Source organism: Acartia tonsa, chromosome 6, assembly GCF_053477335.1.
Source record: "Acartia tonsa isolate MP-2025a chromosome 6, ASM5347733v1, whole genome shotgun sequence".
Taxonomy (NCBI): domain Eukaryota; kingdom Metazoa; phylum Arthropoda; class Copepoda; order Calanoida; family Acartiidae; genus Acartia; species Acartia tonsa.
The window spans coordinates 32,966,577-32,980,588 of record NC_137265.1 but is presented as its reverse complement, the minus strand read 5'-3'; the positions used below and the strand labels follow the sequence as shown (position 1 = coordinate 32,980,588).

Genomic DNA, 14,012 nt, shown 5'->3' with positions numbered 1-14,012 from the left:
AACATTAAAAGTACTGCAAAGCTTTATTTTAACACAATTTTTTATTAATTTTGAAAACAAAACTGTCAAGCAAAACAATCTTCCTTGCAAAAATATAATGATAAACTAAAGATAATGGAAGGAAAATTTGGGGAAATTGTATTTGCCATCATCATAATTAAGGGTTAGTTCCCAGCAATAGAATCATTGAGTGTTCAAAGTTCAACTCTTTCTCCATATCTCCAACACAAGCCTAAAAATATTTAGAAATTTACAAGTTGTATGCCAAAATGCAGTGTCAGAAAACTGCATTATTAAAGGTAAATTTAATTCTATAAACCTGTATTCTTTAAAATACGTGAGTACTTAATTTTGAAGAAACATTTAAGAAGCAAGTAAAAAAATGATGCAATGGAAGGTTTTTTATGTCTTCTCCTCTAAGTTAAGTCTTTACGTGATATTCTACCTAAGGTTGTGATACAAAAAAATTACCTCCATCTCTTTCCTTAAATCATCAGCAATTCTAAAACAATAAAACAAATTTTAATTAATAATGTGATTTTTATTGGTGGCTCTGCTTCTCGTTTAATATGACCGTCTGTAAATACCTCAATAAGTTTGGTTAAGTTAAGCAATTTATGGATCTCTAAAGTTCTACAGAAGTAAAGTATTTTATAAATGTATCTTAGTTACTAACTTACATATATACCTGACATAAATTGTATATTTCAAAAGTTTAAAAATAAAAACAAGACTTACTTATCAGCAAGAGTAGGGTTAGCCTTCTTCATCAATTGATAACCAGAAGTTGTAAGCAAGTTAAGATACTAAGAAAAAAGTAAAAAAAAAATTATTGTATTCTATTCTTTGATACTATAACTTTTTTTAAAGGCATAGATAAATGTCTTAAAATATTTAAACTATTCATTAATTATTCAATTCAATTCAATAATAATTATTCAGAGGTCAGGGAATGGCCATCTTATATGTCCGTTCTGCTTTTGATACATTTTAATTAAAAGAGCACTTTCTCCTCTTTCATTTATTAGCATCAACATTTCTTACCAAAAAATATACATAAGAGGATTAGAGGATTAAGATGCAAAATATAGCTTACCTGTAGCTTACTGGTGACCTTACGCTGGAAGGTTAGATCAGGTCCTATGCAAACAAACTTATCAATATGAAAATAAATAATTGAAGAAAAATAAAGAATCAATGATTAAGGAAAGAAAAATTCTCTATCATACATAGATTTTATACAGATCCTTGAATACATAAAATCCTCCAATAAAAAAGAAAGACCTGTAATATAGAGACTGTTGGTAAATCCAGGTAGAGGGTGGATAGGTTTATATTCCTCCATGTACAGGGAAATACCTTTGTCAAAGTAGGGCAAACATTCCTATAAAATCAACCATTGCATTGATAAATCAAGCTAGGCTAAATATTTTAATATATTTGCTGTCATTTTAATTAGGTAATCAAAAACTAGAAAAAACATCTATGGCCATAAGAAGCACAACAAAAAGTAAGAAAAGAAAAAAAACTTTAGTTGATCATACCCTAGTTAATGTAAAAGAAATAACCTTTGTAAAGTTGCTCTGAGCTTCATCAAATCTTTTCTTCAGATCTTCATCCAAGTCCAAAGGACTTTCCTCACCAGCGTTGGTAAACATTGAGATAGCAAGCACTCCACCTTCTTTTAATACTCTCTAAAGAGATAGATAGATAGATAGATAGATAGATAGATAGATAGATAGATAGATAGATAGATAGATAGATAGATAGATAGATAGATAGATAGATAGATAGATAGATAGATAGATAGATAGATAGATAGATAGATAGATAGATAGATAGATAGATAGATAGATAGATAGATAGATAGATAGATAGATAGATAGATAGATAGATAGATAGATAGATAGATAGATAGATAGATAGATAGATAGATAGATAGATAGATAGATAGATAGATAGATAGATAGATAGATAGATAGATAGATAGATAGATAGATAGATAGATAGATAGATAGATAGATAGATAGATAGATAGATAGATAGATAGATAGATAGATAGATAGATAGATAGATAGATAGATAGATAGATAGATAGATAGATAGATAGATAGATAGATAGATAGATAGCTAGATAGATAGATAGATAGATAGATAGATAGATAGATAGATAGATAGATAGATAGATAGATAGATAGATAGATAGATAGATAGATAGATAGATAGATAGATAGATAGATAGATAGATAGATAGATAGATAGATAGATAGATAGATAGATAGATAGATAGATAGATAGATAGATAGATAGATAGATTGATAGAAGGATAGTTTGTAAAGATTGAGATAGCAAGCACACCACCTTCTTTCAATACTCCCTAGATAGATAATTATCTTCCTATTATATAAAGTAGTAAGCGTTTTTTGTCTGTCCCTAAGGATCTCGCGAACCGCTGAACCGATATCGTTCACCTTTACAGTGAAGCTTCTTATAGGTTCTGGGAAGGTTTTAAACTATATTTGGAGAGGGTGTCTTCACCCCACTCCCCCCAAAAAATATTTTTGAAATTCTTTTGAAACTCAAATTTAATATGGGATGAGGTCGACTATTCCCCCTCCTAAATTAAGTGCTCCTAGAGGCTTCTAGGGGCGTAGCCGCTAGTATAGATATATAGTAAGATAGTTCGTAAACATTGAGATAGCAAGCACTCCACCTTCTTTCAAAACTCTCTAGATAGATAGTTAGATAGATGGATAAATAGAAGGATATAGCTAGGACTTATTTATACAAAGACAGAAAAAAATCACAGATTTTCTGAATACCTGCCAAAAATAATCATCTACATTTTTTAGTAAATTTAATCAACTTGTATTTTGTAGATAGATATTTACCCTAACTTCTGGAAAGAAAGCATCCCTGTTAAACCAATGGATAGCCATGTTGACATAAATAACATCCACACTCTTGTCTTCAAATGGAAGTTTTTCAGCAGGACTTTCCTAAAAGGAAAAAAAACCTAATATAAAAAGTATATCCATAAGTAGCAAATTACCGAAAAGTTACATACAAAATGAGGCATAAAGGCATGCTTAATCGTATTTGTCTTGGTAAATCTACCAAGTTTTTTTTAAACAAACATACACAGAGACAAATTGTCCGGAGGGAGGGTACATTGGCTAGTTTATTATATTAGTCCCCAAAGTTTTATAATAATGTTTTATTATTCATTGGCCCGAGTACTTTGGGGACTTTTAAAGTATTTTGATTGGTTGCTTCATTGTTTGAGTGTCCAGGCGTTTAATCACTAATTGTAATCTACAGAAGGGGTAATGTTGTGTTTCATCATTTGGGATGTACATCAATTTATTGGCTATTGTCTTATTCCTTTAATCCCTGCCAAAAAGGACAGTTACAATTCTAGTTAACGAATATTATATTGATATTTTTACCTTGAATTGAACATTGTCTGGTTTGTCAGGTCTTTCATTTGCCTCCCTAAAACATAAAAATTTTGAGCTGAAAAAATCGTTTTGAGATAACGTTCGTTAATCTTTTTGTTCTTCAGTGCTTTTTGCTGCCTTTTTTTTTATACATTTTGTTCTATTCTAACCTTTTTTCTTTTATCTTCACTTCTGATTTATTACAAATAGTTTCGCTAATAAATAGCTTAATCTTGCTAGTTGTATCATTTACAAAGTCATATTCAATATGTTCAATAATGTATGGTATAGAGGTTTGGTGATTTTTAAACAGTGTACATTTTTAGTCTAGAACTAAATAAAGGCCCGGCCGTTTTTTCTCAAATGCTCTTAAATCTATGGAGAAACTATCTGTTGGTTGTACTCAAATAATATCTTTAGTATGACGTTGCACGGGCAGGCCTTCACCTCCCCGAAGACCAGCAGACGCGTAAAAGTTTGTACCTAATTTGTCCAGGGCTGACATCAACGCCAATGACCTTTTCAAACTGTCCTCCTTCAGCCAACACAAGAGTACTCTGAAATTTATAAAAAATTAAATTATATGTTAATAAAATTAGTACTTACTTAAGAGTATTTCATTCTCTCCTCCTTATTTCTTAAATGATTTTAACATTCTATAGTTAATTCTATCTAAAATTGAGTTAGCTCTTAGTTACAATAAATGCTTTAAAAATAAGCGTCCTTGAATACTTTTCATTTGGGTATTTACCCACGTTTAGATACCAAAAATCTTGCACGCCCTTAGTCGTATACAGTAGTTAAAAATTCCTAATGTCAACAGCAATATATTAACAAAGTTTTTTGTGTCATGTATAAATGTTGTACATAAAACAGTTAGGGTTTTGAGTTGATTTTATTTAGCAATGGTTAAACTATTGTTTGTTCTTCTAATCTACCAAGAGTTTCTGGATTAGTAGGATTGGTTTAAAAGCTCCTCCTAACCCCTAAAAAGGGTTGGACAAGGAGTCTATTTAAATGAGAATTAGGTTAGGTTAGATTAAATATGTTTAAACAAGAATTTTATACGTCTAGGTAATTTAAAAATAGCTCTAAGCTTTCTAGGACTAAACCCAACAGTCTAAAGAACAAACAAGTTTCACTAGAAAAAAAACAATTTTATTTCTTTTGGATATTGATTGAAATACTCCACTGTAAAGATGCAGCTCAAAAGTTCATCTAAATATATGTTTAAGTTTTTGCAACTTAAGTAGTTATTTTCATTCTATATCTGTTTTTGAAACTTTTTGCAAGTGCTTAATATATATTATTATATTCTATTTTTGTCGAGAATACAAAAGATTCATATGATGTCACGAAAATTTGTACAGATTTTTAGCTTTCCTAAAGGATACTACCTACATGCTTGCTACTATCACAAGAAAATAAGATCAAAAAGTAAAGTTTAACAGCTTAACCAGATAGGAAGGAATCGATATTACAATTTTTATAATCAAGTTTTCAAACTAATTGAATTTTGATTGGTTGGTTCTAAACTTATAGTGTCTACACTTTTCAACAAATAGATTAATTTGTAACCTTGTTTATCATAATTTTGCAAGTTATCTTCCATCGTCTTATCCCTTAATATCCCTAAGCTTACCTGTCCAGATCCACAAGCAACGTCAACAGCTAATCCATAAGGTCCTGGCCTATTAAATAATAATATATTTTTACTGAAATTTTACTGAATTTTATTTAAATTTTGTTCGTTTTATTAAAGAAAGAAGTGTAATATTAAAGTTAAAATAAAATACAAAAGCAAGAAATGAGTCTTGAGCGAATTGCTTGTTTGTTATGTTAAGTTATATTAAATGAAATAATTTTTATTATCACCTGTTTTCTTTCAAATATTCTGTAATCTTAGTCACTAAATAAATACAAATATGATTAAAATTATTCAAATCTATAGTAACAACTGCAAACATAGAAAGCTTCAGCAGTTTTTCATTACATTTGTAAAAATATAGCTTCTTTATAATTAGGATATTTGGTATCTATCTGACTGTTTGTCTGTCTCATTGTTATTACTGTGGTGATTTTGGTAATTAATTAAACCATTACATTTAAAATATGGAATTATTATTGCGTTGATAATTAACCTCCATACTTCCTTCAGCATGAAAAGGCTTCTTACAAATTTTCCCCCCAAAAGTTGCGAATTTATACAATAAAAGAGTCAGACAATTATATTACTGTACTATATATAAATTTAATTTCATGCCAAAAAAATAAGTTAACTAGGGTTAGAAATTACCTATTTTAAGGGGAACAGAGGGTCTCGAAGTTACATATAATTTAACATGTTCATCTCCCTCGAAAAATCTCTTTTCGCCACTCATTTTAGAATCTAAAAATGATAAATCTTGATTATTCTAAATCAATTAATAAACAAGTCAAAGTCACAAAGGACAAACAAACATTAACACTTGAAGATTGTCAGAACTGAAAGACAGAATATAAATGTATAAGTCTTAACAAATTGTAAGTAAATTTGTTTCAAAACAGTTTAAATACAAGATACTGTTTAGGGTAAAATGATATACTTTTATTTTCGGACTTGATTATAGAGAGTTGCTTTAAAAATTGTACCTTGTTTTAAACAGTATTCCAAACATCAGATACATGAATAGAATAATTATATCACATGAAAAATTGGGGTAAATTGTTATAAAGGTTATAAAAGGTTATAAAGCAACATGTTTTTAATGGACTTACCGACTATAGAGTTGCTACGCTTCCTAAATCGTACCGAATTTTTATGGGAATTATCGTGCAAAGTTTGATAGAACAACTCTAGCATGTTGTCTAAACTAACGAAAAGACCTAACCGTTACGGACGTAAGGACTTAATTATAGAAAAGCTTCGATTTTTAAAAGTTGATAACAAATAATTAATCAAAAGATTAAAGAGAAATCAAACTGTTGAAATGAAAATGTGATATTATGTTAAAATAACTAAAAACATGATTTAAAAAACTGAAAAAATTACAAATGTGCTGGGGCATATATCTAAATATACATACATATAAAATCCGAGAATAGAAGAAAGGTTAAAGAGTACAAAGGCTTATATAATTACTGAAATACTACTTCTATAAATTAAATCATTTTTTTGTATATTTTATGCTTTTGTATCTAAATTAATCATTTTTAAAAGCGAAGCTTTTCTATAATTAGGGTCGGTCCGTCCGTACGTCCGTCCGTCCGTACGTCCGTCCGTCACGGATAGCTTTTTTCGTTAATTGAGACATGTTAGAATTGTCCTATCGATTTTGCATGGTGATTCCTTTAGTAGTTAGGTACGATTTAGAAAGCGTAGCAACTCTATAATCATTACCAAAATGTCCGTACGTCCATTTTAAACATGTTGATTTTTTTACTTTTTTAAATAGCCTTTTTTCGTTAATTTAGGCATGTTAGAATTGTCCTATTGATTTCAAATTTTGCATGGTAATTCCTGTAATAGTTAGGTACGATTTAGAAAGCGTAGCAACTCTATAATCATTACCAGAATGTCCGTACGTCCATTTTGAACATGTTGATTTTTCTACTTTTTTAACAACAAATTTTTATATGATCTAATTTTTAATTGATCTGATATTTGGTTTATTGATTCCTGGAACAACAAAGAACAATATTTTAAGCGAAGCAACTCTATAATCAAGCCCTAAAGATGTAAGTATGTCCATAAACATTATCCTGTATCAAGCAGTTTTTCAACAAATTTACTTACAATTTTGCTTCGAATCTTATACTTTTATATTCTGATTATTCAGTTCAGACATAATACAAGTATTATTGTCCGTTTCAGTGCTTCGCTTTTATGGATGTTGTCATCCTTGTTTAAATACATTTACAACTCAAAAATAACTATGTGTACAATAAACATAATATGTTATGAACTAAATCGGATCCTAAATTAGCCTGACATAAACATTATCCACCTTTTATAAAAATTATAAAGAATGTTTAAGATAACCGTAATATAATATTATGATAGACAGAATCACTATTAGAGATGCTACTCATCTAACATCACAAGTGTTAGTTAAAAATAGAATAACTTTATCAAAATAAACTAAGCAAGCATTTGACAAAACTGATAAAAAATAGCATATGTGTGTACAGTTTAACCAATCAGGAATAGAGAGATAGTTATAGTTATTTTTCGCATCGTATTATTAACAGCTTTCCGGGGATATAGAATGTACAATTATAAGACAAAAACCAGTTTTTTTAGACCCGAGGTGCCGAAGGCACGGGCTAAAAAACTAGTTTTAATCTTATGATTGTACATTTTTATATTCGTAAAAAGCTGGATATAATACCATGCTAGACATAGTTGTTTCGTATGGATGAGAACCAGTTCCTATCCACCGGATTCGAATGAATACGAGAAATAGATTTAAAATTTAATTTTTTTTCTTCATATAATCCTAAAATTATAGAAAATTTCCAACAGATGTAATAGCCATTTTATTATTTTTCTTCTATGTAAAAATTCAGAGCATTTTTAGTAGCTAATCTACTTATTTCCTTATCTCTGATATCAAATGCATAATAAATATATTATTTCTACATGTGTTATCACATGATATATGTTTTACTTTTTTAATGCCAGGCAAATTCCAGGTCGATATTGTATAGTACATATTATTTTATGTACATATGGGTTTTCCTAAACTGTACATTATAAAAAGATTATAAAAAAATACTTCTACTTTATAAGCAATATTCAGTGGATATTAACCATTTTACTTTGTAAACTTGTGTACATTCCCGGTCTAATAGGTGTCTGTCATTACAGAGTATAGCTTCACTTGCTCTGTATAATGAGATGTCCAAGGAGGGGGGTAAAGTGGTGAATATTAATAACCCCTCAAAGTGTGAAACCCCACATTTTCCTCCTCAAATTAAAAAAAAAAAATACAATAGAATACCCCCTCAAATCATTAAAACCCATCATTTTACCCCTTCAAAAAGAGCTTGGAAGACTTTGTCTGTATAAGATTTTTTTTATTTTAGTCATTTTAGTCTATTTATATTGTTTTTGGTAGTTAATTTTAGATTCTAAAATAAAATCACATATTTAGTTTGGGCTAAATATTGTAAATTTATTGTAAAGTTTTTTTAAAGACTTTTTTTTATCAAACTTTAAACATTTTTACTGCAACTCCAGATAATTAATTGATACTAATTTGAAGATTAAGAATTTTGTCTCGTGTTTTAACGTTAGCAGGACCAACCAAATAATATTATAGTAGTAACGCTAATGAAATAACTTACTTTTTAAATCATCAACTTGAATTGATTTTCTAGCTTTGAATATTCCTAAAACTATTAGTTTTGTTACATTTTATCTTATCATATTAAAGTTTTTTATTCGTTCGTCCGATAAGATCCCACTGAACACTGAAACGTATGATTTCTACAATTTAGAGAAGATTCACACTTAACCAATGATGGTTTTAAGCTATTTCCTGCCTTCTTTCTACCCCTTTCAATCATAACCCTCAGATGCGTAGCCGATTATTAAACATAAAATTGAGATTTCTGATTTTAAAAAAATGTTAATAAAAATTCTATTCATAATACATGGTTCTCGGCCTTAGGGACGGACACACCACCATTATAAAGTAGCTTCGCTACTAAACTACTACTCACGATGTGAAATGAAAAAGAGTCCAATAATAGCTATCACAGTATAATATAAATATTTCTTTGAAATGTGTTTTGACATTTTCCATCTGAAATAAGATTCTATTTTAGTAAAAAAATAATTATTATGTTTATGGTAAAGCTACTCTATAACTCTATAAGTACATCCAATGACATATTTGGCCTATAGAAGATTTTAGTTTCCCAACACCCAATAACACCAAAATTTATTTTCTACTTTATCAATAAAAAAGTCCTTGTAGTGTAGGTTTACATATCCTCTAATAAGGCAAATATCTTGATTGCTACAGGTGAAGCCTTAATATAGAGGGTGCAGACAAAGCCTCAAGAGAATATAAATAGATCCAGATGTCCCATTTTTGTATCCCCCTCAAATTTCCTCTTATTTTTCTCTGCCATTGATTTGATAAGTACATTTTTGTGTAGATTGTCATCCATCCATCCGTTCGTCCAGTGTTCAATAACTTCCACTAAAGAGTATCCCAGCTGTTGCTGCATGAACATTTCGAACAATTTATTTTAAAATCCTGCAAAGTCTTAATTACAGCTTACTAATGTTTAAAAATTAGCAGCCTTGAATAAGTCAGCAACGCATATTTTTTTAACAATCCGTAATTGCAAAAAGTGCTTTTAAAAATTACAGAACGAAGCAAAATCTTTAAAAAAAGTGAACATTGTCAAAACAAATTATTTCTGAAAACGTATGACTACCAGAAAAAAAATTATGTTCTATATAATCAAATCAAATGCAATTTAAGAGCAGATATATAACATTTCTAAAACTATCAAAATCACCAATTTGATAGAAAAACACATTTGCGGGCATGATAGAACACCCATTAGTTGTTATACCAGCAGATATTAACACAATAGAGCTAGAGTTATATAACTGTTCAGCAAAGCCAATGGAAAAAATATAAAGAAAAAAATACTAACATAAAAGATAATTTTACGTCGACTATATAAATGACTATGGCTGACATAATATCGACACATTGCCAGTATATTAACACTATATCTACACACACAATTTTTTTATAGGGTTTTAAATCATGAATAAATCAATTTGAGAAATACAATAATTTTATATGTATTTTATATGAGAATAGAAAGCTTGATCTATTTTAGATCCTTCTATTCATCCATCTATTTAGTCCTTATAATAAAGTAAAAGGATGTCTATGGGTCCGAAGCATCTCGCTAGCCGCTAAACCGATAAGGAATTATAGAGAATTACAGAATGAAAAAAAAAAACATTTTACTTTCCCCTAGAGGCCTCTATGTGGCGTAGCCGCTAATTAACTTCATTTTGAAATTGACCAAAAATAAGTATAAGAGTAAAATGTATACCATTCTGAGCTATTTTTTTTATAACCACTGAACATGTATTCTCTATAACTAACTTTGTAAGTTGACCAACCATGTTATTTATTAGTGCTTCGCTACTGATAGATGTTGTCATCCTTGTTATTGCATATGTATGCAACTTTTTGACAATATTTATAAATTTTTCTTAGGTAATTCTAGCATTTTAACTTTTTAATTTAACTTTGAGTTTGAAAGCCAAAGGCCAGTAATCCTAGAATAAGCAGAAATAATTTTCAATTTGACAACTAGCTATTTCGCAAGCTAAAAACAATAGAATGTCATTGCTTTTTAGATGATAGAAAAATAATATGTAAAAAAAAGAATTGCTAAAAGTGATAACGAGCCGTGTTCATCCTTTTATGCAATTTTCTTCTATGTATGTATGTGTGCATGTAGAAAAAGATTATAGAATTCTTGATTTAGTGTCCAAACAAAACAGTACTAAAATGCAAATTTAGTAGATTTAATTTATTTCATTTTATTTCAAAGGCAATATTTTAAATAAAACGAGGAATACCTTGTTCAAAAACAGGAGAAGCTCATTTGTATATTTGTTAAAGTCTTCCTAGTAAATAACACATGATGAAAAGGTTTTTTAACTGGGTCTGTAAGGGCGGATAAAAAACATATTTAAACCTATGTTGGTGCTTTTAAAAAAGATTTGCTGAGGTGTTATAAGGTATGTGAAATGTGGAAATTGACAAACTTGTTTTCTCCAGTTTGGAGGACTACATAACCCCCCAATGTCAAATATTCTAAACTATGATTAAAAGATCTAGAATGTACTTTAGCTTTCCTACTTTAAAAACTTATCTTATGCTGTGCTACAATATTAAATTTTGTTGTTTTGTGTGACAACTTTGAATATTTTGGCTTTGATGTTTCATGGATGGTTTTGTCGTTGAAATCTAGGATATTAGCTGCTCAAACATAGATACATTTAATAGGAATAAGTAGTAAGATATAAAAACTAGATATCCTTATAATAAAGTAACAGGATGTCTATCTGTCTTTTTGTTTGTTTGTTTGTCCTTCTGTATGTCTTTTTGTCTGTACCGAAGGATTTCTCATAGGCCTCGAGAAGGTTCATAACTATTTTAAGGGAGTATAGCACCACCCTCCCAAGAGAAATCACCCCTAGAAAAAAATTACCCTCCACCAAAAAAACAAGTTAATTTTTTTAAAAAACTAAAATAAAAAATGGAGTTGGGGGGAGTCGACCCCCTCGTACCCCCCCCCCCTATTAATTTTTTACTTGATTTCTAAATTTAAAAATGTTTTTTTTTTTATTCAACTCCCCCTTCTGCAAGTGCCCCTTAGAGACCTCTTGGGGCAGAGCCGCTAGTCCTTATAAAAGTAAGAGGATTTGTGTCCGTCTATGTGTTTTTACTGAAAGATCTCACTAACTGCTGAACCGATTATTGCTATTCTTTCCAGTGAAGTGTTATGTGATGGTTCTTATCTTGATCAGGTGAAGTTACTTCAACTTTAAAAGTATTTTCTAAGATCCCGTAAACAAAAAAAAAGAAAATTGCGGCAGTTCCCACCTTAATCTTGTTTTGAAGCCAATATGTTTAAATTTCCAACTTTTTATTGCTCTAACACAATCGTACCTAAATCAAGATTGTTAGCCTGTATGTTACAGTGCTACTAGCTATGGACAAAACTATCCATGTTTTTGTGACTATTTATCCCTGCTTTATAATGTCCAGAGATCAGATCAGCAACTTATAAAAGTGCATTTCGTAACAGTTTTTGAAAATAATATTTTTTATACTGAGATTTCCTCATCCCATATATATAACTAGCGGCTTCGCCCCAGCCCCTAGGGGCTTTGCCCCAAGAGGTAATTAAAAAAAAATAAGTACCTCTGCAGATGCCACTACTAATTTCAAATAATTAAAGAAAAAAAAATTAAGTACCTCTGGAGATGCAACCACCAATTTCAAATAATTTAAAAAAATGGTTGGAGATTTTTCTCATTTCTGGGGGGGGGGGGTGTCCCACCCCACAAGAAAATAGCCTACTACCACAGGACCAGTAGGTATATTCCCTGAAGAGTAGAATTCAATGGGTTCATTAGTTACCGAGATCTAAAGGAACGGACGGATGGACAGACATCAAGCTACTTTGTAATATAGATAAAATTCTCCATAGCCAGTTTTAGGTTGAGGTTGATATGACAAAGTTTTGTGATTTAATGTAAATTGCAATACAATATTATAACTTTGTTATTGTTTGTAAAAATAAGGGGGGAGGGGAGTAATCTTTATTGTTTATTGTTTATTGTTAGTTTATTGATGAAAGAATACCCCCCCCCCCTTCTTCCTTTTTTTAAATAAGGGGGGAGGGTTAGTACTCGGCAGGCACTTTCAGGGAAAGCAAGTTTTTTTTTATAAGAGTTTTCGTTATGAATTAGGTATTGATCTGATGAATATCAGATAGATAGACTGGGCAATAACACTTGGCATTAGGGAATAGTATGAAGAATAGATATTTTATTTTCTATGCTCCCCAATATTTTAGGGAGACAGGGGTAGGTCAATGGAAAATCTAAAGATTAATTTTCTTAAACAGATACCAGTCTCTAGAAGCAGTATGGAGTACTTTGATTGTAAAGAAGCTTTATAAATCCTCCATTAGCCTTTCCCTCCATCTTGGGAATATTTTAGTTTCCTTTGGACTCTCCATCCATCATAATAGACAAATATTGGAAAATGATATTTTAGAACACATTAAACATAGTTGCATGGTCCATACTACACTATAGTAATACATCATAATAAATTAAAGGTTTATACAGTAAATGTAATGTTATACCTGGATATCAAATCAGCTTTGGAATCACCATAAAAGCTCTCCAAGAAATGTGTGCTATAAATCTTTGACTGAATCTGTCCGTCCTGTTGTTTTGGTTCTTCTACATCTAGCAAAAACATGTTTGGACATGAGCAGGGATTATTCTTCTATAAAAAAAAAAGAAGACCAAGCAAATCTTGCTTGAACCACACTTACTAGAGACAAAATAAATTGATTGAATGCTAAAATCGAAATCTAAATCATGTCTTGGAAAAGTTTAAGTTTAAGTTTGATAAAACTATGTAACCAATATTGATTAATGTATATCTCATTTACAGTTATTTTTATGAATCCTGGCATTATGAAAATAAAAGGAAGATAAAATTTAATATACTTGGGGGGGGGGGGGAGGAGGGGGGAGCGGTTGTCTTTGTTTGTTCTTTTTTCAAGTATAAAAGACCCTATCAATGTTTTTTAAGGGCATAGATCAGAAAACAATATATATGTATTTTTCCTGGATAATCTGAATTATAGTTTACTAATATCTTCTTTTAGTAGTAGCAAATTGGACCCTATTGGGATACTCTACAGCCGCCTAAAAAAGAAACCAACCGAAGCTATTATCTTTTACTCTACATTGTGTAGTAGATTGTTAGTTAATATAATTTTTTATTAACTGCCTGT

General features: G+C 30.1%; 1 protein-coding gene across 3 annotated transcripts in view; it reads right to left on the bottom strand.

Moving 5' to 3' along the window:
* Positions 1–9,245, bottom strand: part of LOC145322438 (uncharacterized) — a 442,211-nt gene extending 432,966 nt beyond the window's left edge. The window contains exons 1-15 of one of the 3 annotated variants that reach the window (XM_080164430.1): positions 9,147–9,245; positions 8,769–8,819; positions 5,737–5,829; positions 5,316–5,349; positions 5,083–5,131; positions 3,924–3,997; positions 3,450–3,495; positions 2,892–2,999; positions 2,714–2,729; positions 1,569–1,678; positions 1,285–1,384; positions 1,097–1,140; positions 739–806; positions 472–502; positions 9–232 (exon numbers count right to left, since the gene is read on the bottom strand). In XM_080164430.1, coding sequence (XP_080020556.1) covers positions 158–232; positions 472–502; positions 739–806; positions 1,097–1,140; positions 1,285–1,384; positions 1,569–1,678; positions 2,714–2,729; positions 2,892–2,999; positions 3,450–3,495; positions 3,924–3,997; positions 5,083–5,131; positions 5,316–5,349; positions 5,737–5,829; positions 8,769–8,819; positions 9,147–9,222 — 975 coding nt within the window. In that variant the 5' untranslated portion in view covers positions 9,223–9,245 and the 3' untranslated portion in view covers positions 9–157. Of the gene's footprint in view, positions 1–8; positions 233–471; positions 503–738; positions 807–1,096; positions 1,141–1,284; positions 1,385–1,568; positions 1,695–2,713; positions 2,730–2,891; positions 3,000–3,449; positions 3,496–3,923; positions 3,998–5,082; positions 5,132–5,315; positions 5,350–5,736; positions 5,830–8,768; positions 8,820–9,146 lie in introns of those variants that run through there. The other 2 variants (XM_080164429.1, XM_080164428.1) reach the window with 2 other exon arrangements.
* Between the last annotated feature and the right edge of the window lie 4,767 nt (positions 9,246–14,012).